The sequence below is a fragment of the Odocoileus virginianus genome, chromosome 24, assembly GCF_023699985.2.
Source record: "Odocoileus virginianus isolate 20LAN1187 ecotype Illinois chromosome 24, Ovbor_1.2, whole genome shotgun sequence".
In the NCBI taxonomy this organism is placed as follows: Eukaryota; Metazoa; Chordata; class Mammalia; order Artiodactyla; family Cervidae; genus Odocoileus; species Odocoileus virginianus.
This window is the reverse complement of record NC_069697.1, coordinates 5,525,395-5,545,503: the sequence shown is the minus strand read 5'-3', so window position 1 is coordinate 5,545,503 and position 20,109 is coordinate 5,525,395. Positions and strand designations below refer to the sequence as shown.

Sequence of the window (20,109 nt, the reverse complement as noted above, 5' to 3'; positions counted from 1 at the left end):
GGGAGGCGGTGGTGGAAACCCCCGATCTGGCCGATTTCCTACTGCTGGAAACTCCTCGACCTTGGAGTGCTCCGTCCTGAAGGAGAACTGGCGCCCGCGGTAGGAAGGGCACGTCGCAGAGCTGTTTCCCGCGGGGACCGCCCCGCCGTCCGGCCTCGCGGCAGGGTGAGGCGGTCTCCTTTCCCAGCACCTCTAGAAACCGCGGGCTTCAGCGGCTAGGGCGAGAAGGAAACCGGCGGGAGCGGGCCCGGTACGGTGGGGGACGCCGGGGACGCCGGGCGCGCGGGAAGCAGCAGGAAGAGGCGGGATTCCGCCTTTGTCTCTCCAGCCTCACCCCAGAGCCCCCGCCGGGCGCGGCGCTCCCGCCAGACGCCCCCAGTCCTAGCAGCGGCCCGGGAAGCTGCCCGGCGCGGCGGGGCTGGGGCGGGGCGCACATAGGCCACGCCCACGGGGGTTTTAAAAGGTACCCGGCGGGGCGGGGGCGCCGCGATTGGGGGCGGGCGCGTACAGAGGCCACGCCCACGGAGCTTTAAAAGGTACCGGCGCTCCCGACCCTCCTGGCAGACTCCCGCCGCCGTTTCTGCGAGCTGTTTTCGGTCGCCCAGCGTGGTCCTCCTTCCGATTCGAGTGAGTAACCGGAGTGAGTAAGGCGATGGGGGTGTTCCGCCGATCCAAGGGGTGGGGGTTTCCCCCTCAGCCCCCCAGATCCTCAGGCCACCCTGCGGGCGCCCCCTTCCGTCCCTCCCGAGGTTCCCATCGCGATCCCCATTTGGTAACCCCGCCACCCTCCTCACTTATGCGCCCCGATCCCCGCCATCCCTCTCCACACACCTGCCCTGGTCCCCGCGGCCGCCCGAGCCCTGCTCTCGGATCCCGGGTCCCCTGGGCAGAGAAATAATGGTGCATGGTCTCCATACCGGTTTTTCCGCGAGGAAGAGGTAGGGTCGAGAGTTTCGCGTGGCTGCTAATCCGCCTTTTAGTAGCCTTGGGCCCGCTCGTCCAGTGGCGCATTCTCTCTCCGTGGAGGGGAGGGTGGAATCCGAGTCCTGGGGTCTCCTGTGCCCCGAGTTGTGCTATGCGCCGAGGGCGACCTTCCCAGGGGCTGGTTCGGAGCCCTGGGGGTGAGCAGGGGGCTTCCATAGCCGGTTGAACCCAGAATGCTTCCTCTGTTGCGGTACAGAGCTCCTGGTAGCCCCGTTCGGTGGCCTCTGCCCACCGAGCACCGAACCTTAAATGTTAGAGGAACAGGAGTGAAACGTCATATCGATCAGTCCCAGCTTTTTCCGGAACTTTCTACGATTCAGGTACAAACCGGGAAAGCGAGAATGCTTGGTTGTAAATTCTGCAACAGGTTCTGAAAATCACAACTGCGGTTCCAAAACTCCACGTAGGCAGCCCCCAGGGGGGAGGGGGGAGGGGGCTTTTCTGAGTCAGGAGACACCCACGTCTGCCCCACCCCCACCCCCACCGCCCAGCCTGCACATTTGTAGAACAGTATCTGTTTAAATGGTTACTCAAAATGTTTAAGCTGCTTTATTCGCGGTCCAGAGACCAGACTTATTTTTCATTTTCATTTTATAAATACTTTTTATTTTGGGTAATTTTTTAACTCGGGCAGTAAAAATGGTCTCTATAATTCTTAACTTTTCTAATTAACCTGTTTTAAAGCTCTACTTTAAAAATGCCAAGAATTCAAATAGGACAGCCCCAGAGTTGGCTATAATTTGACTCAGATTTTCAGGAAAGAGCTGGGCAATAGATTCTAAAAGGGTAAATTTCACATACTCTGTGTGTGTGTGTGTCTGTGAGAGAAAGGTTTATTGTTACTTGTAGCAAAGAAGGAGAATACTTTCCCAAAGCAGTGTCCCAACAGCAAAACTGGGGAAGTTTTAAGCTTAGGGCACATGCGTATTCATGAGGGGGCTTGAGCAAAGAAGAGTTCAGCATACAATTGGAACAGAGGTCAGCAGAGTCCCAGCCTTAGTCTATTGAAGTTGGGGGCGGCGGTGTGTCAATATCATTATTCCATCCTCTACCTGGATAGGAGGGCCTTAGTTCCTGGTCTCAGGACGTAATGAAACCCAGGTTCTTGATGCCTCATCTCAGAAAGAAGTCACTGAGAAAGTATTAGGTAAGAAGTGGAGTATTTAGAGAGAAACACACTCCACAGTCTCAGAAGGTGACAGACTGACATACTTTAAAACTGTATGTATTCAAGACATACTTTAAAAACATGCCAAACTAGAACAAATTTTATCAAGTCCTCTGTGGTCTCCCCCCACTATCTCATTGGTCATTGCCCTCTAAAATTGATTGCCTCTGATACTTTACCAGTATTTCTCAAGGTTCTTTCTACTCTGAATTCTAGTTTCCTTTTCTCTTTCAGAGTGAAGTTAGGTAGAGACAGGGTCTGCATCTCACGAGTCTTTGAAATTCACAGAACTTTGCTTGGGTATCTTAAACACTGTTGGGCCAGAACCAGTACTGGGTAACTGAATGAATGAATGAAAGTTTGAGTAAGATTGCAATTATAGAAAACAAAGATTTAATTGGACTCAAGCCACGTAAGTATTAGCAGATTGGAGCTACAGTTTCTATCTTGAATTTTTTAATGGATTCCTCTAAATGTATTCACAAATACTGATTGATACTGGTATGTGCCAAATACTGAAGTGAAAAGCCATACTCTTTGGAGGTCTGTCCTGATGAAACCGCCAACTCACTTGGATTTTGAGGAAACTCTATTTTACACTAAAACAGCAAGAATGATGGCATAGACTAAAGGTTGGCAGTAATAAATGAGCTTGAGAAACCTCAATGCCACTCAATGTGGAGATCTGGGCCTCTAGTTTTTCTTCTTTGTCAAAAATCAGGTAAATCAGATGAATGGGGTGAGTACGCCAGCTGCAGGAGAGGAAGCATAGCATGGTGAGAAGGACAGGACTGACCGGCTGGGCCCAAATGCACATCCCAGCTTCAGCACTCACTGCTTTGATGACCTTAGGCAAGTTAGTTTACTCTTGGGTCTGTTACGTCATCTTATTAAAATGGGTGTAATAGCACTTACCTTGCGGGGTTCTCGAAGGCGTGCTGTTCCTTGTACTATCCTGTACTTTGTTGAACACAGGGGTAAACGGCTATCCATGAAAGCCTCCTCTGGGGGAGTGCTGCCTTGGACAGTATTGCCTGGGCCTTGCTTGGAGGCCAGCTTTCTCCCTTTTGCAGGTTTCCTCACTGTGTCGTCTCCTGGGCTGGTATTGCCGAGCATCCTTGTGTTCTCTTAGGTGGGGTTCCTTGCCCCTGGGGTCTCCATTACTCAGGATGGTACTACCTAACTTTTTCTTGTCATGTGAAGCCTCTGGACCCCTTCTCAAACTTTTTAAGTACATAAAGTAAAGTTCATGGTACCAAGTTCGCCGATCCCCAGAATTTCAGGGAATCTGTGGACCTCAGGTTAAGAACCTTGACTTAGGGGGAGTTTTCTCAAAATGGACTGTGGAGGAGCCAGGCACAAGTTCTGATTGTTGAACATTTTAATGTAAGTCTTAGAGGAAGAACCAAAAGATGTGTGTTGTAAACAATTTGCAAAGGACATCAGGTTCCTTTGTTGCTCATCTCGTTGTGCCAACACTACTACTAATTGTCCTTGACTAACAGGAAGACGACACATACTGTTGAATACATTTTGGCCGGATGTCTTCCCAGTAAGGTTTCGTTGTGGCTTCTTTTCCAGAAGAGAAAAACAGCATCGAACCCTCACCCCTCCCACAGCAGGACAGAAAATACCCAATTTAAAAAGAACTTGTTGAGAGTGTAGCATTGACATATATCCACTACCACGTATCAAACAGATAGCTAGTGGGAACCTGCCATATAGCACAGGGAGCTCAGATAGGTGCTCTGTGATGGCCTAGAGAGGTGGGAGGGGGAGGTATATCTATATATACACATCTGTGACTCATTCACTTTGTTCTACAGCAGAAAGTAATGCAACATTGTAAGTGTCCTCTCTGCTAATCTCACACCCAGACTGCTGCTCTCAACCGAAAAGTACTCTACACTCCTCTCTGCGCCCCCAAGTCCATCCTCCTACTGAGGGAAATCTCCCTTCTGCCCAACAAGCACCCCTGTGTTCACCTCGCCCTCACCACTCACTGCTAATTCTATATCCTGTAGCCACGCATGTCTTCACCTTGGAGGGGAGCAAAATCCCTGACACAGATTTGGAGACTAGCTGCCAGATCACTCATTAGAATTCGGCTACGCTCTCAACTCGGTCACTGACCTCCATCTGCCAGCCACAGCAATCCTGAATCTGTGCAAACGACAAGATATTTAATTACTCAGACAATTTAATGTTTGTATGGTTTTTACATAGCCACACTGAGATTGATCTGCCACAACTACTGTTTATTTGCCAAAAGGTCTTAGGTTGGTTATCTGATCTGCTTATTTTCTCATTTTAAAAATGGAGATACTGCTTATTTATATCATAAGGCAGTTTTGAGATTGGACGATATTTATAAAGCACTTAGAATAATGTCTGCCATGTGATAAGTAGCAATAATTAGAAATAGTTATGTAAAGGGGCTTCCCAGGTGGTAAAGAACCCGCCTGCCAGTCCTGAAGATGCAGGAAACATGGGTTCAATCCCTGGGTGGGGAGATCCCCTGGAGAAGGGAATGGCTACCCACTCCAGTATTCTTGCCTGGGAAATCCCATGGACAGAGGAGTCTAGTTGGCTATAGTCCATGGGGTCACAAAGAGTTGGACACGACTGAGTAAGAAAAATCAATCAAAGGTAAAGCTTACTATACTTATGTTAAGTAGTTTACTTATATTAACTTACTTAATCCTCATTACAGCTGAGGATTATCGTTATCATTACACTGTATGAGTGGGAAAGCTGAGGTGTAGATTATTAAGTGACTCATAACTGTGAAACCAAAAATTACCAATTCAACCTAAAAATACCAATGAAATTCAAATAGACTATAATGAGTTTATTTGACTAACCACTGCTGGCTGGATGGTTGAAGACACCAGAACGGAAGGCATTCCTGGGTGTAAGTTATAGTTCATGCTCCAGTGACCTGAATGTTCTCCACCCTTAAATCAGATACTAGAGTTTGGGGGACAGCTTGTGATTCTGGAGTCAGACATGAGTGGCTGAACCTGTATTTGCATCTCTGGAGGTCACTGATCTGAGCAAGTCAGTTAACCCCGAACATTTGGCAACCATATTTCAGGCCCACTGGTGCTCCCGAAGGAAAAGGAGGCCCACATTTATGGAGCACAGGCTCTCTGCCAGGAACTTTACGCATGTTATTAATATCTCCTTAGATCCTTAACGGTCGTCTTGTGAGAGACTGCTCATCCAATTCCAAGTTGTAGCTGAAGACATAGAGGCTCCGGGGGTCAGGAACTTGGTTAAGGTAGCGGAGCTGATCACCGACTTTCAAGCTTACAAGTGACTGATTCCGAGTCCCACACTTTCTCTTACTCCAGGAATGACTTAAGAGGCGGCGTGTGCACTGCAGTTTCTATGGCAGACATTAAATAATAATCTTGAATTCAGAACCTTGACTGATCTTCGGAATCTTTCTTCGGCATAGTTGCAGGAACTCGTATCAGTGAACAAGATGAAGCTGTGCCGGCATCCCTCTGTCGATAGACTTCCCAGACCCTTTCTCCATGCGCCTGGGCTTTGGGTTATGTTATTTTGCTGTTACTTGTTTACATACTTCTACCACCAAAGTAGGATTCCCTGAGAAACTGGCACTCTTCCTTTATCCTTTGATCCTCAGCTCCCGACCCAGGATATGGCTTGTAAGATGCTGAGCTAATAGATTTGTAGGAGAGCTTCATAAACAGTACAGCATTACGGTGTTTATTAGCTGCTCCTATGCTGGAAGAATTACTTGAAATTCAGAAATGAAGTCAGGAGTTAACTAGATGAGGGAGGGAAGTCAGTTTTCCTGATGTTAGAGGGATTATGGGTATAATGGAGGAATGCATGGACTCTGAGATGGGTAAGAGAAGATGAGTATTGATAACAAAGACTGAACCTGGCTAAATACCAACGGTAAAGGCTACCAATCATTACAGGCTGACTAGAAGGACATTTTCTCATCTGATTCTCTATATGAAAGGCATTTTTCATATGAGGGAAGTGAGTTTGTTGACTCCAAAATCCGTTTTCTTAGTTCACCCTGAGGCTGAGCTCTCCTGAAGGCCAGCTTGAGGATCTGGCTTTGGTAGAAGGAGCCCAGTGGAACATGGAGAGCATCACTCAGATTCAGTCTCACTCAATAAGGGAAGTAGACTAATAAGAAGGTAGTTTGGGTTGAAGAAAATTTTAGAATGGGCATTCATACATGAATGCTCGTGAAGCTTAATTTCCAGTTATTTACAGCTCTCAAACTCTAGCCTCTTTAAAAACCACTGTAATTGGGGACAGTTACATGTTCTTTAACAAGTGACCCCGTCTGGATGTGGCTCAAAATGAAACTGGTTTTATAGTAGATTCTCCCCTTGGGAAGTTAGGTTATAGTATACTAACAAAGATTTTTGTATAATAACAAAGACCTGCATGTAGTCGTAAAATGGCAGATCTCCTGGAAGCATTTAGAATCTAGGTGTGTGAAAGATTCACTTGGCATCAGAGCAATTAACTTAAATTGCAGGTGGTGACATGGAGACTTGAAATTCATGGGTGTGCGTCATTCAGATCCTAAAAGAAGGCAGTTAGCGCAGCACAGGTGGGGAGGATGATCCCTGTGGCCACTGGCCATCTAGAGAATGAGCTAACTTTACCACACGGTGACTCAGATGACGGTGACGACAGTAAGTTGCTTCTTGGGCTAAGTCTTATGGATTCTGGGTGTGGTGCCTTTAGACTAGCAAGAAGCAGCAAAGAGAAACTGCACATAGGTGTTTGGGTGAAAATCAGGATTTTTCATCCAGCACAGTGGATAAATCCTAGTGCTGGAACTCTTTCTGGTAAGGACAACCAAAGAACAAGAAGAAAAACCTGAATTAGCCCAAGTGTGGCCTCTTTTGCAAGGTGTGTGTAACGTGGGGTTCTCTTGCCATTCTGTAAATTAACACAGGATCGGGGAAAGGCATGCAGACTGCTCAGTGCAAATCCAGTCTGCTGTGATTCATTCAGCTGCTGTGGAGTAGTGCAGCCAGGGGCTTGTAGGAAAAATGAAGCTTTGGGTTTGTGTGTGTGTTTTAACATATGCATAGCAGTGCCGAGAGTGACAGAAACGGAAGATGGCCCCATTTCCCTCTGCCAAATTTAGCAAATGTGCAGAGGGGCACACCCAAACGGTGTGAATCCGAACTTCATCTTACAGTCCTCACAAGCGCCAACTGTCGTTTACTTGTGGTGCATTGCAGTGTCCCAGAAGAAGGTTTATGAGTGACTGATCAGGTAACTTTTCTCTTTACTGGCTGTTGCTCTGAGCTGTGTCCTGTGGGTGCTGGTCCGGGGGTTTCCTCTAGGAAGACTACTGGCAGGGTGGACAGTATAAGATGCTCCCCCATCCTCAAGCTGCCAGTTACTGGATATCTGCCAAGAAATTTATGTATTTGTATTTTATCTTCACAATATCTCTGTGAGGTAGAAAGGATTACCTCCCCCTCCCCCCTTTTGCAGATAAGAAAGCCAAAGATTGCACAACCATTAAAATAGTGAAATTAACCCAGGTCTGTCTAAATCAGTGTTTTCCTTCATCTCTCCCTTCCTTCTTTTCCCTCCTTCTTTCCTTCCATTACAAAATATTTCAGATGAAACAGAGAATAACATAAGAAACACCCAGCTACCCACTATCCAGCTTAACCAATAAACATAAACCCAACTGAATCTCTCTGAGGATGCCCTATGAGCCTGGCCCACAGGGAGCGTAATTCAGAAACCCTGAGCAAAGCCTTTAAGCTGAGTGCAACTTTTAAAAAGTTAATGATTTGGAAATTGTGCTGAGAATCGAAGAACGTGATGGAGAAAAGTAGGGCAGTGCCACCACTGTCTTCATAAGATCGAATTGGGAAGTGTACAAACAAACTGAAAATGGAAGGATTCTTTGAAAACAATAGAAATTACATATTTTAACATATGCCAAATACTCTGGTAGATGATGGGGAGGAGACAGAACTGTGGTTCCCACCCCCAAAGGAAGAAGTTCTTAAAATGCTAAGCTGAAGAGCTATTGGATAGGTATTTCCCCAAAAGATGATGACTTACATTTGACTGGCATGGTGTGTACGGTAGGAATCAGACTTGACTTACAAGAAGTGAATTTAAGTAACCCTGAATTGCATAAGAAAAGGGAGGATATTCTTCCTTCTTTAAAAGTCCTGAGTTGCCCTACAGTAGAGAGAAACATAGAGTGATGAGTTAGTTTTGATGTATTTTTAAATGCTATTCAAAGAAAACCCAGGACAGTGTTAGTCTTGAGAGAAGTCTGACTCCTTACAGGTGATTGCTCCAAAGTAAATATGATACAGGTTGGCATTTCCATGACACTTTGGAATGTGATGAAAAGTGCCTTGACGATGATGTATTTTAAAAGCCAGCTAGGCTGTTGATGTTTGGGATCCGATTTTAAGTCAGTACAGCATCATTACCTACAAGTCTGGCTTTGGTGTTTGGATTCCTCAGAATCACGGGGTTACTTCCGACAGATGTCTGTTGTATCTGTGAGCGTTCCAGAACACAGGTAACTTTGGAGCCACTGGGCAAGGTCATTACATTAACTTGGCTCCAAGCTCAAGCCAGGGCAGGCTGTTGGAGCCAAGTTCTGTGTCGAGTTCTGCAGCCGGGTTCAGGTTTCACTGTGGATTTAAACACTGGATTTAAGCACCTGTCTCCAGGGATGGGAATGAGAGATTTATGCCACTACTGAAGGACAGCGTGCAGATATACTTTATTGGTGCTGGGTATTGATCCTATATGACGCCTTCACAGGAGCCTGGTAACATGTGGACCCCAGGAACTACTCTGTTCCTGTCTGAACAAGGGAAATAGGCTTTCTGCAAGTTGAGGCGAACAGTATAGTGATAACTGGTCCCATCAGTCAGGCCTTGGTGTGTCTCTTTGTGTGTTGCTGTTGTTTATTTCTGGGACCAGGGGCTCTATCTCCCAAAGGGAATTTATTGGCTCATATAACTGAAGAGCACGGAATACGAGGTGAAGCTGAAAAGCATCTGGTTTCTCTGTTTTCCTCTATGCTGGGTTCCTTCTCAAGTTTCCTTGCAGACAGCTGCTAGCAACTCCCCTCCTGCATTCGCCCTGTTCTAAACCAAAGACCAGGTTTCACTTCCATTGAACTGGCCTGGGGTCCCGTGCCTGGTCCTAAACCAATCACCACGGGGGATGCGGTGATCTGACTGGCGTGACGAGTTGCATGTCTGGCCTTGGAGTGGAGGGTAGAGGCAAACGCCTCTAACCCAGTGCTTCTCAGACTATCTGTGGTGAAGGACTGACTGTTCTCTTTAATTCCCAAATAGAGACTGACTGTCCGACTGGCCTCTGTCCGACAAGATGAGTCCACTGATCACGCTCTTGACCGTTGTGGCATAAAATTGGGGAAAGGTTTCTAAACACTTACCTGAATGTTGTCTTGAATTGATGGCAAGCACTGTGGACTGTCACCAGGAAACTGCATCTTAGTAAGTCAGTCTCTTAGACCATATGTGACAAGAAAGAGATACATGGTTGCTTCCCTGGAGATAATCTGGGGAAAGTATTCCCAGAAGAGGAGCCAGAGAAGGCTGGGTACCAGCAGGGTGCCCACAACGGTGACTAATTCTGTCAGGCTTTCTTGGGGAAAGACCTCATGTCAGTGTTCAGGAAGCCTTGGTTCTGGATGGTCTAAACGTTGTAGGATGGTGAGTGGGATGGGCATTTTCTCCACCCTCCTTTTTATCTGAAGACTGAAGATTCTTCAGCTTTGTGCTTAGAGGCTGTCCCCTGTCCCTTCTTTTTCTAGCCAGATTTGAGTTAGTCAGGACATCCCAGCTTTCTTAGCAAGCTATGAATACTTCTACAGAGGCCAGCCGCTCATCCAAGGGGACGCAACAGACAAGGGCTGCAAACGCCCCTGACTGAAGGGAAGTCTGGAAATGATGGTGGAAGCCCAAGGGATCCTTGTACTGTGTTTTTAGATACTGTGTTGTTGGTACGGCAGGGCTGACATAACATGCTGTCTTTACAGGAGAACTCTTACCTGGCAAAGGCACTCGAGCAGGTTGGCCATTCAGAACTAGGCATTTTAAACTGGGTCCAGGGAGACCAACTCATTGAGAAAGAGATGAGAACACACTGCCCTACATTATAGCAAGACAGCCGAGGATTTCGACTTCCAGCTGCTCCACCAGCTCCCAGGGCGCACTGCACGCGTGATCAGTCGCTCAGTCGTGTCCGACTGTGCGTCGCTATGGACTGTAGCCCCCAGGCGCCTCTGTCCATGGGACTGCCTAGGCAAGAGTACTGGAGTGGGTTGCCATTTCCTCCTCCAGGGGATCCCCCTGACCCAGGGATCAAACCCACATCTCCTGAGTCTCTTGCTTTGGCAGGTGGATTCCTCACCACTGAGTCACCTGGGAAGCCGCATCAGGCCACACTACTTAAGTTATTCTGATGCTCAGTGAACAATTCACTTCACCGGGAAGGGACTAGGTAACATGTTTTGTATGGATGGACAGGCCCATCACAGAGGGACAGCCAGCTGTTGGCTGGACTGGAGGACCCTGTGGGATTAGTGAGGCACAGAAGCTTACATGGTGGCCATCTGGATGGAGGTCTGCTGTGCTTACAGCCAGGCTCCACCCATGCAGTTGTGCTTAGATAAACAACTGTTTACGCTGTGACCTCCCAGAACTTTACAGAAGATATTCAACTTAATGTTACCGGGCCATCCAGCACTTCCTTCCTAGAAAGTGTCATAGCTTGTGTATGTTAAGTGGGTAAGAGTTTGGTGGTGTTACGATGAAGTAAACGTGTCACAAAGAGCTCTCCCCTTCAGCTGAGTTTTCAGAGCTCATCACAGCCGGCTGCGGCTGGCGGCAGCGTTGGCCTTTCCACTCCCTACACTGCTTTCTTAAACCCTGTGGGTGCAGGGCGGTTTGATTTGTGCCTGGCGACCTGCACGGCTGTATTGTCCTTTGTCCTGCAGCAGAAAAAAAACCTGTGCCTGACAACCCGGCTTCCTAGTGGAAGGGCTGTAATTTGGGCGGCGAGATGAGGTTGTGCTGGAGGACCTGCCCATCTTTGAAAGATGTGGTCGGGGCAGGTGATAGAGAAATGAACGCGGCCCCCCCGGGTCTCAGCAGCCCTCCGGGGACCCTCTGCGGCATCGCGTCGGGTGGGGGCCCGTCCTAACGATGTTGTCTTCCGCAGGATGCCTGTCTGGGGAGGCGGCAACAAATGCGGGGCCTGTGGGAGGACGGTGTACCACGCCGAGGAGGTGCAGTGTGACGGCCGGAGCTTCCACCGCTGCTGCTTTCTGTGCAGTGAGTCTCCTGAGATCCCCCATCCACCTGCTTCAGGCAGAGGCTGCTGTTAACAAAGTCGACACCCGCGGTCCCAGTGGCTTCTGCCTGCCTGTCCTCCTGAACGGTGCATGCGCCCAGCCTCCCAGCGAGGACGGCGAGCCAGACACTCAGCCTTGCGTCCCCACGGCACCTCCCCTCCACTAGGCTCCGGTGCACGTTATCCGTTGGCACGTCTGCCTCCCCCGCTGCACTCAGAGGGCGCTGGTGTCTGGGGTTTGGCGCCCCGCACAGTCCCTGGCGCATCCCAGGGATGAACGGCTCACTCCCCGTCCGGTCCCCCAGGCTTTCCCGTCCTGGCTGAGCTCCTCCTTCCTGAAACCTACTGGCGGGTTTCTCAGCATGTCATTCGTTGAAATTCACATGTCTAGAAGCTTAGATCCTAACTTCTCCGATAGTAGTTCTTTCTTGTTATTGATGTCCTAAATTTGCGGGAAAGGAACTAAGGAAATGAGAATACCGTAGAATTTGTGGGGAATTCTTTTGTTTCTGGATGGAGAATGAGCAGTGTCTGATGGAGACAGGAGCAGCCCATTAAACAGCACATGCCCGTCTGCTCCAAGGAGGAGCAGCACCTGATCAGGAGAGAAAGGGGGTAGGAGAGACAGGCTGCAGACTCCTCCTGAGAACAGCCAGGTCTTCGGTCTTAAAACAGAAGAGTAGCTGCTTCAGAAAGCTCGACGTTAATCAGCTTCTGATTCAAACGACAACATTTTCTTTAATGAAGGATTTGTCACATGAGGAACCCGACCATCCATGCAGCTATCTGCCATCTCTAGAGTGCCCTGCAGCGAAAACTACTGTTAGGAGTTCTGCATGTTTTAAAAAAAATTAGTTACACTAAGGAATAATCAGAAAGAGCGTCCCTCACAAAATTCAGTCATCCTTTTCCTTCTAGGCACCAACACTGAAGGCGTCTGGACCTTTTTATACAACAACTGCTTTGCAGGCAATCAGAAACACGAGAGTTGCAGTTACAAAGAATACAAACACAGCGTGTGGATGTCTGCTATGTACACATACATTTTAACAGCTAGCATGTCTCAGATTTGGTTTAACCATTTCTTCTCTTAGAAGTTAATTTTCTTTTAAAGGAATCTAATTTTTCCACAGCTTTGTACCAAGAGTGTAAGAACAGAGAGGAAATGCAGATACTTGAAAAATTGTTCTTAGTATCCTCTAGGTTAAGCCATGATGTCTACACCATAATCAAGCCAGTGTTTGTTCAATGTCACGGTTATTACTGGTCATTTTTATTGCTCTTTCCTAATATTTGCCTCTGCTGACTAAAGCCTTTTAATTTTTTTCTCCTAAAGCCTTTTAAGGAAATAGTTTGTAGACCTAGAATTTTACTGCATAGGATACAGATGAGGCCTTAGGGGGAGGGGGTGGTTCTATAGTAAAAATTTCATATATTTAAACTTGTTCTGGTTCATAGATACGTGTTAACAGTTTGTTTTCTGTGTGTTCTGTGAAGGGTGTTTGTTCTTTAGCAGTGTACAATTTTAGGTTAACTGTCTTTAGGCAGACATCCGTACATCAGTATTTGAGCCTCAGCATCAAGGTTCAAAGATGATGATGTTATTCTGTTCTACCAGAGAGGACTTCAGTCTAAGATACCAGAAACTTCATCAAACTCTGCTCTGAAGCAGCCTTTCCCTGCCCTTCTTTCCGTCTTTCCTCTCTTCATTTCTCCCTCTTTAAGAAAGAGGGGGTGGAAACCCCCTCTTACTGCACTAATGTGGGGTTTCCTGCTGCCCAACTGTGCCACCAGTGAGCTTTCTCACAGTTCTTTTTTTCTCCAGCTTAATTGAAGTTTTAGAAAGTGAAATAATGTCTGGATAAGACTTGATGACATTTGGCAGTTTTATGAAGTGAGATACGTGGAAATGTCTTGTGGTAAGAAATCCATCAAGAAAGAATGTGTTCCCCTTTGGGACTGAAGGGAGACTTGAAACCACTTGAAATCAGACTTGAAACCACTTGACGATTTTCAGACGTACTTATCACTGCTGGAGAAGCCGCTGGTGAGATGAGGGAAGACTGTTTTTTTCCCTTCCAGACTAGTGATGACAACTAGAATTCTGGATTTAAAACTGTGCATCCCAGGAGGTGCTTTTGGGGGAGGAGGAGAGGCCGCAGGGGCAGCCCCGCCCCCTGCCTACCCTTTTGTTCTTTAACAACGCTTGGATGAAGGGGATGAAAAGACTGGGTGTTGAGGGCTGGGAGCAAAAGCCTGGGCACAAAGTGCTAGCTTCCTTGCTTTGTGCAGTTATCGGTCACCTCTGAAACTTCTCTCACTCCCGCCTGGGGGGCAGATCCTGCCACCAAGTCTGAGGCTTCAGGATGTTCACATTCTAATGTACTTCTAATGCAAACCATCATATAGGTGGGGGAAGGTAGAGCGTTTGTGTGGCTTTTGGGAACCAGAGAATACAGCAGGACTGAGCGCCTGTGCCTTTCCCGATTCTAAGTTTTGTGTCAGCGTTATCTTTGTTCTAAGGGAAAAGGCATCTTTGGCACATTTTTAAAGTCTAATTTTTCCCCCTCAGTGGTCTGCAGGAAGAATTTAGATAGTACAACAGTGGCAATTCATGATGAAGAGATCTACTGCAAATCCTGCTATGGAAAGAAGTACGGGCCAAAAGGCTATGGGTACGGCCAGGGCGCGGGCACGCTCAACATGGACCGGGGCGAGCGGCTGGGCATCAAGCCCGAGAGGTGAGTCAGGACTCGGACCGGCAGGGAGGAACAGTGGTGATCCATGTGGCTTGAGCAACGGGGAATCTTGGCTTTTCCAGGTTTTTAGCTTGAAATAATCAAAGACAAGGACTCAGATTTACTGCTGTTCTTTAAGCTTGAAATAATGGACAGTTTTAGACCTGGCAAAGTTCTTATTGGTTATTCTACTCATTTCCAGTCCTGGTTTATAGCATTCTGAGGTGTATCAAGGAGTCATGATATTCTCAAAAGCAAGTGCCACTTTCACAGCACTTCAAAGACGTCAAATGCAGTGTCGGAATCCAGAGATGCATTTCTCCTATGCAGTCACGCAGTTGCCGACAATTCCTCAGTCACTCCCTCCTTGCCAGAATGCTTCCTCACCAAGACATGACTTTTCTTTAGCTTACTTAAAACTGGAAATTTTTTCCTGTATTTGATTCTATGAGATGAGTTGCTATTAAAGGTGTCAATACCCAAGTAAGCCAAGTGCTAATAAATCTGCTAAATTTTAGTGATCCATGTTGACACTAATTTCTTCACGTGAAACTTAATTTCTTTTGTTGACCCAATAATTCTCTCATTAGAACTTCATATTTTTCACATCCATTTTTATACTGAAGAAGCCAAAAGTAGTATAATAATCCTGTAAGATGGCCTTTCTCTTGGATAAGGCCATTAATTGTGCCCTTATTCTAGACTGGACACCATGCAATAATATATGGTAACTCATATAGTTCTCGCAGTCCTATAAAGTAGGGTTTCCCATCTTACTCAGGAACAAAGTAAGACAGAATTAAGTGATTTGCCTAAAGTCACACTGCTAGTTAACTGTACAGCCTGGAACAGTGTAACTCCAAAGCTTATAATCTTAAATACAAAGCACTATGGTATGCCTGAGAAATGTCTGCTGAACATTTATGTTCATTCTATATAATCTTCATAGTTAACTGAGTTTAGATACTTTGTCCCTGTTTTATGGACAGGACACTGAGGCTCAGCTCACACAGGTAAGCAGCAGAGCTAGGATGTGAACGTTTGTCCTCTTGACCCCAACCCTGTGCTCCTTTCTGCGTCGAAGCCCACCTCGTTTCTTCTCCTCTCTGAGCCACGGGGCCTTGCTGGGCATCAGTTGTACCAGGACTGACTCATTCCCTGCTGCATGCCATCACTTCCAGGAAGGCCAGCTTACCTCTGACTTGGTTAAAGTTCACTGTTCTTGTTCTGCTCTTCTTTTCCAACTTGTTAAAATCCATTCTTGTTTCCCAAGATTTTATTTCAAACACAGATCTGTCCAGCTTCCCCCCTAAACTAAGCTCATCCATGACCCCAAAAGTGTCACCAGGACCAGTGGCCCGTCCTTATCTGCTCTTCCCATTCTCTAGTAACCGGCCAGTGTTCCAAGCTGGCCTCTGTTGATCTGTGCCCTCATCTCGTCCCTGCGTCAGCCTGGGCCTGTGCCACGCACCCAGCAGGACCAGGGGCAGGGTTTCCTTTTCTGGACGCCTCTCCCAGTGACTGCACCCTGGGAGCACCTGTGGTCGGGATGGCTCTCACGGTGCGTGGTCAGAGCACCAGGCGTGGGCGGCACACAGCGCCGGGAGACTTTCTTGACGAGGCCACACTGAGGGGGGCAGGAACATCTTCACTGGGGCAGACCTGCATTTTATTAGTTCAGGCTCACCAATTTACTAATGCTGTAGCTCTTCAGCAGGTTATTCAACACATTAGCCCATGTTTCCTCATCTGACATTCAAGGTAACTATTAACCATACCTTCTGAGGTTGTTAGTTCCCTAGTGATTCAGAGGGTAAAAAAAAAACACACACACAAAAACTGCCTGCCATGTGGGAGAGCCAGGTTTGATCCCTGAGTCGGGAAGATCCCCTGGAGAAGGGCGTGGCAACCCAGTCCAGTACTCTTGCCTGGAGAATCCCATGGACAGAGGTGGGTCACAGTCCGTGAGTTTGCAAAGAGTCAGACACGACTAAGTGACTTTCCCTTCCAAGGTTGTTGGAAGGAAGGTGGAAGATAATCCATACGAAGTTCTTCTCAATATAACTAGTAGATCTGGAAATTTTTCTTGGAGAACACGTAACTACAAGTGTTGGATATTGTGAATAGCTTTTAAAGATCACAAAGCAGGTGCAAGTATTCTTTGGTATCTGCAGGGGATTGGTTCCAGCACCCTTACGGATACTAAAACCCAAGAATGCTCAGATCTTATACAAAATGGTGTAGTATTTGCATGTCACCTACATACACTCTCCCAGGTACTTTTAAATCACCTCTAGATGACTCATAAGACCTATTACAATGTAAGTGCTTGTAAATGGTTGCTGGAATGTGGTAAATTCAGGTTTTTCCTTTTGGGAACTTCCTGGAATTTTTCTTCTTGAATATTTTCAGTCTGAGGCTGGATCAATCTGTGAATGCACAACTTGTGGATCAAGAGGGCGAACTATATATATATATAGAGAGAGAGATATATAGATATATACAGTGGGTTGTGGAGTTTTAAAAATATGCCTATTTACAGACAGTTCAATCCTGTGAATTAGTACTGTGAATTGGTATTTGTTGCTTAGAATAAAATTTCCAGTGGCCACATCAAACATGATTCAAGAAATACTGTGCATGAAACAATTTAGGTAGGTGGAAATGTAGGAAACTTGGAGATGAAGATATTAATGATACATATGAAGTTTGAATAAACTGTCTTATGAAAAGGTGGTATTTCTCAGTAAACATTTCATTTAAAATATATATGTAAGTTACTTAATAAAATATAACTAGGATTGTTTTCCTAGGTGGAAAAACTGACACTTAGCTACCCTTTGCTGAATGCTAACTGTTGTTATTTTATCTGCTCAGCCTATGTGTAAGGTTCTAGAGGAACCTTTCAATCTGTTCAGAGCCCAGAATGGTGTTCTGTGTGCAGGTGCATCCATATAATGAATAGAGAGAAATTGCAGAACAAGGAAATAAGGTTTTATCTAATGACAAAAACAGCACTCTATACAGAGAAAAAGTAAAATATAGGCAGATCACATAGTAATAGGCAAACTTTCTGAAATATTTTTCCATGAAGAAAGTAATTTATTTACACTTGCCCCCAATATATTGGGGAATTAAATAATCCGTAAAACATAATTTTCATAATTCTGCCTATATGCAGAAACTTAACTGCCTAAACTACCACTGATTTTTTTCTCTTTTTTGTGGAGAAGCTAGCTGTTAATTCCAGTGTTATGTGAACAATAATAAGAATGTGGGGTGCACATACACGCTGTGGTAGGTTTAGTGCTGAGGATTCCATGAATTCTGATGAGTTTAGACTCAGAGGGACAGATGCTTAAGTCTGGAGCCTTGTCTGACTTGGTAACAATAATGAGGCCATAAATAGATTAAGATAATCACTGAGCCCCTCAGATTTCTTTCTCCTTTGCCCTGTCCTGGCCTGTGGAGGCCTCCAGCCAAGGACAGTGGAGCAGTTACATCCCAGAGTTCTGCTGTGTCTGCCTTGTGGCTTCCGAGAGCCTTTTGGGAAATCTTACCTAGTTCCTTTCTTCCCCTTTCCACAAGTGTTCAACCTCACAGGCCGACAACAAACCCAAACACTTCTAAATTTGCTCAGAAATACGGAGGTGCCGAGAAGTGTTCCAGATGTGGGGATTCTGTATACGCTGCCGAGAAGATCATTGGAGCGGGAAAGGTGAGGTGCTGAGTTAGTTGCCTGCTCTCTGCTCCCTCCCCCCAGGTCCCTTCAGAGTCCACTCAGGCGCTCAGCCTTATATGTCAGTGCCTTGAATTAACTTTTTCTTAATCAGATTTCTATCTGAATCAGTAATTTTTAGAAGTGATCCCCTTGTTTGACAGATCACATCTATGTTTACCAGAAACTTGTTTTCATAGGGGGCACTTATGAAGGTGTTAACGAATAAGGCCAGACTTTTAACAAACCTGGACTCCACAGGTTTTTCAGTGTGGTGAAAGGGAAAAAAAAAAAAAAGAGAGGAAGCAGTGACTTAGTCAGGGCCCCTGGTATACTTCCCCTCTTTAAGCTGCAGTGTTCTCAACCACAGAGGAGGCAGTCCTTAAAGGGGGCGCACTGCGCTTGAGGCGCGCGTGGACAACTCCGGGAAACGGCCCTTCTGTGGAAACGGCTCCTGCTCCGCGTTCTGTGGCTGAAGTTAGAACTGAGCACCTCTGCAGGCAGCCGGCCATGCAGAGGGTCTGCTTTCAGCCTTCTGGTTGGGGCGCACCCACAGAAGTCAGGAGCCCATGTGGGCTTGATCTTCCAGCACCTAAACTTACTCCTTCTTCTCTTCCAGCCCTGGCACAAAAACTGTTTCCGATGTGCCAAGTGTGGGAAGAGTCTTGAGTCAACAACTCTGACTGAGAAAGAAGGTGAAATCTATTGTAAAGGTATAACTTAACTTCAGTTATTGCTGTCCATATGAATATCCCATACTGGCTATTAGTGAAGAAAATGTCACCAGCAGGGGGAAGAATACTCTGAAAATGGGGAAAAGGTGGGGGATAGTGCCACTGGGTATTTGAAAAGATCTAGAGATGCTTACAGATAACAGAAGACTACAGAACATTCTGAGGACACAGTAAGTTAAGTTCCCGGCCATTTAAAACACCCCTACATAAACAAGTCTTCTTTCAACTTAAATGTTTTAAGCAAAACATATGAATATATGAGGGTAACAGACAAATATATAACTATTCTGCTCCCAACTTGCAACTTAGTTGGGACCATGAGCTGAACCCTAGGGAACTAGAACACTCAGACTTAAATTTGCAGCTTTAAGATAGTTACTGTAAGGCATAGCCAGCAGGTTTTTATAATTTACGGAGGTTTGTTGATACATGGGTCTTAAGCAGTGCTAGCAAAGCTTAATGGACTTGCACTAATTCTTCCCTTTTCTTTTTGTAGGATGCTATGCGAAGAACTTTGGGCCCAAGGGATTTGGCTATGGCCAAGGAGCAGGAGCCCTTGTTCATGCTCAGTAAAGGTGCAAACCCAGAACCGAGAAAGATCACACACTGAGAATCTCTACATAATCTAGGCACAGATAATCTAACACTAAACTACTGTGAAATTCTACAGTACTGAAGTACTGTATGTTGCCCTGTACTTGGATAGGCTGGCTGACTAGTAGGAAGACAGGACTATATCTTTTCACTTTATTCATCAGTATTTCAAGAACTATTTCTTTTACATTTTAAATAAAACTTCAGCTTGATTTGGGTATTCATTGTCTTTCAGTTAACCTTTTGGAAGAATGCTGTGATGTTGGCTAGCATAAAACTAACCAGTGGGTCCCCACCTGCATTTTTATTGGTTAAAGAGCGTCTACCTGCCCCATCATGTGGTTGACTCGCCAGGTTAATCTCTGCATTACAGCTGTTGGAAAAGGTGACTCTCTAAGCAGCAAGTGTGCCCCAAGTGAGGGTTGCTAGGCAACAGGCCCACCATGCCAGCGCCTCAAGCTGGCATTTAGCAGTGCAGAACTCCTGCCTGCCTGCCCCCCTCAAGCGCAGTGGGCACACTTCTGTTGTTGGATGCTGTCTCCTAAAACATGGCTCCTAGACAACCTGCACCAGTCACCTAAGGGTATGAGAAGGCAGGTTCCTAGGCGCCACAGAAGCAGAATCTCTAGCAGTAAGGCCCTAGAAGCCCTTCTAAGCAAGCTTCTCAGAAAGGCACACTGACCCAGGGTGAGCACATTGTTAAACAAAACACTTAAAAAGTCTTTTGATTTATCTAGATCATTACAAATAGCTACCTATAGACAACTACAGAATCTGAGGCTTAGTGAG

The 20,109-nt window shown here is 46.3% G+C and overlaps 1 protein-coding gene and 1 long non-coding RNA gene across 4 annotated transcripts; one reads left to right on the top strand and one right to left on the bottom strand.

Annotated features, from left to right (window-relative positions):
• The first annotated feature begins 519 nt into the window (after positions 1 to 519).
• On the top strand, positions 520 to 19,540 carry CSRP2 (cysteine and glycine rich protein 2). Of its 3 annotated transcripts, XM_020886158.2 has the most exons (7): positions 520 to 627; positions 1,181 to 1,304; positions 11,405 to 11,517; positions 14,109 to 14,277; positions 17,863 to 17,992; positions 18,612 to 18,705; positions 19,223 to 19,540. In XM_020886158.2, the coding sequence occupies exons 3-7, from the start codon at positions 11,406 to 11,408 to the stop codon at positions 19,297 to 19,299; spliced, it is 582 nt and encodes a 193-aa protein (XP_020741817.1). In that variant the 5' UTR covers positions 520 to 627; positions 1,181 to 1,304; position 11,405; the 3' UTR covers positions 19,300 to 19,540. The 3 variants fall into 3 exon arrangements, with proteins under 3 accessions (XP_020741817.1, XP_020741818.1, XP_020741816.1); XM_020886159.2 differs by lacking the exon at positions 1,181 to 1,304 and having other exon boundaries at positions 520 to 640; XM_020886157.2 differs by lacking the exon at positions 1,181 to 1,304 and having other exon boundaries at positions 522 to 627.
• On the bottom strand, positions 4,335 to 11,408 carry LOC139030795 (uncharacterized). The gene is made up of 2 exons (XR_011483178.1): positions 8,249 to 11,408; positions 4,335 to 7,576 (listed from the first exon to the last, which is right to left on the bottom strand). It is a non-coding gene; the product is annotated as an uncharacterized lncRNA (long non-coding RNA).
• Positions 19,541 to 20,109: the final 569 nt, after the last annotated feature.

Coding starts and splice junctions, on each gene's coding strand:
- CSRP2 (XM_020886158.2), top strand. CDS start 11,406: ATGCCTGTCTGGGGAGGCGGCAACAAATGCGGGGCCTGTGGGAGGACG. Junction 17,993..18,611: donor AGATCATTGGAGCGGGAAAG/GTGAGGTGCTGA, acceptor CTTCTCTTCCAG/CCCTGGCACAAAAACTGTTT. Junction 18,706..19,222: donor AGGTGAAATCTATTGTAAAG/GTATAACTTAAC, acceptor TTCTTTTTGTAG/GATGCTATGCGAAGAACTTT.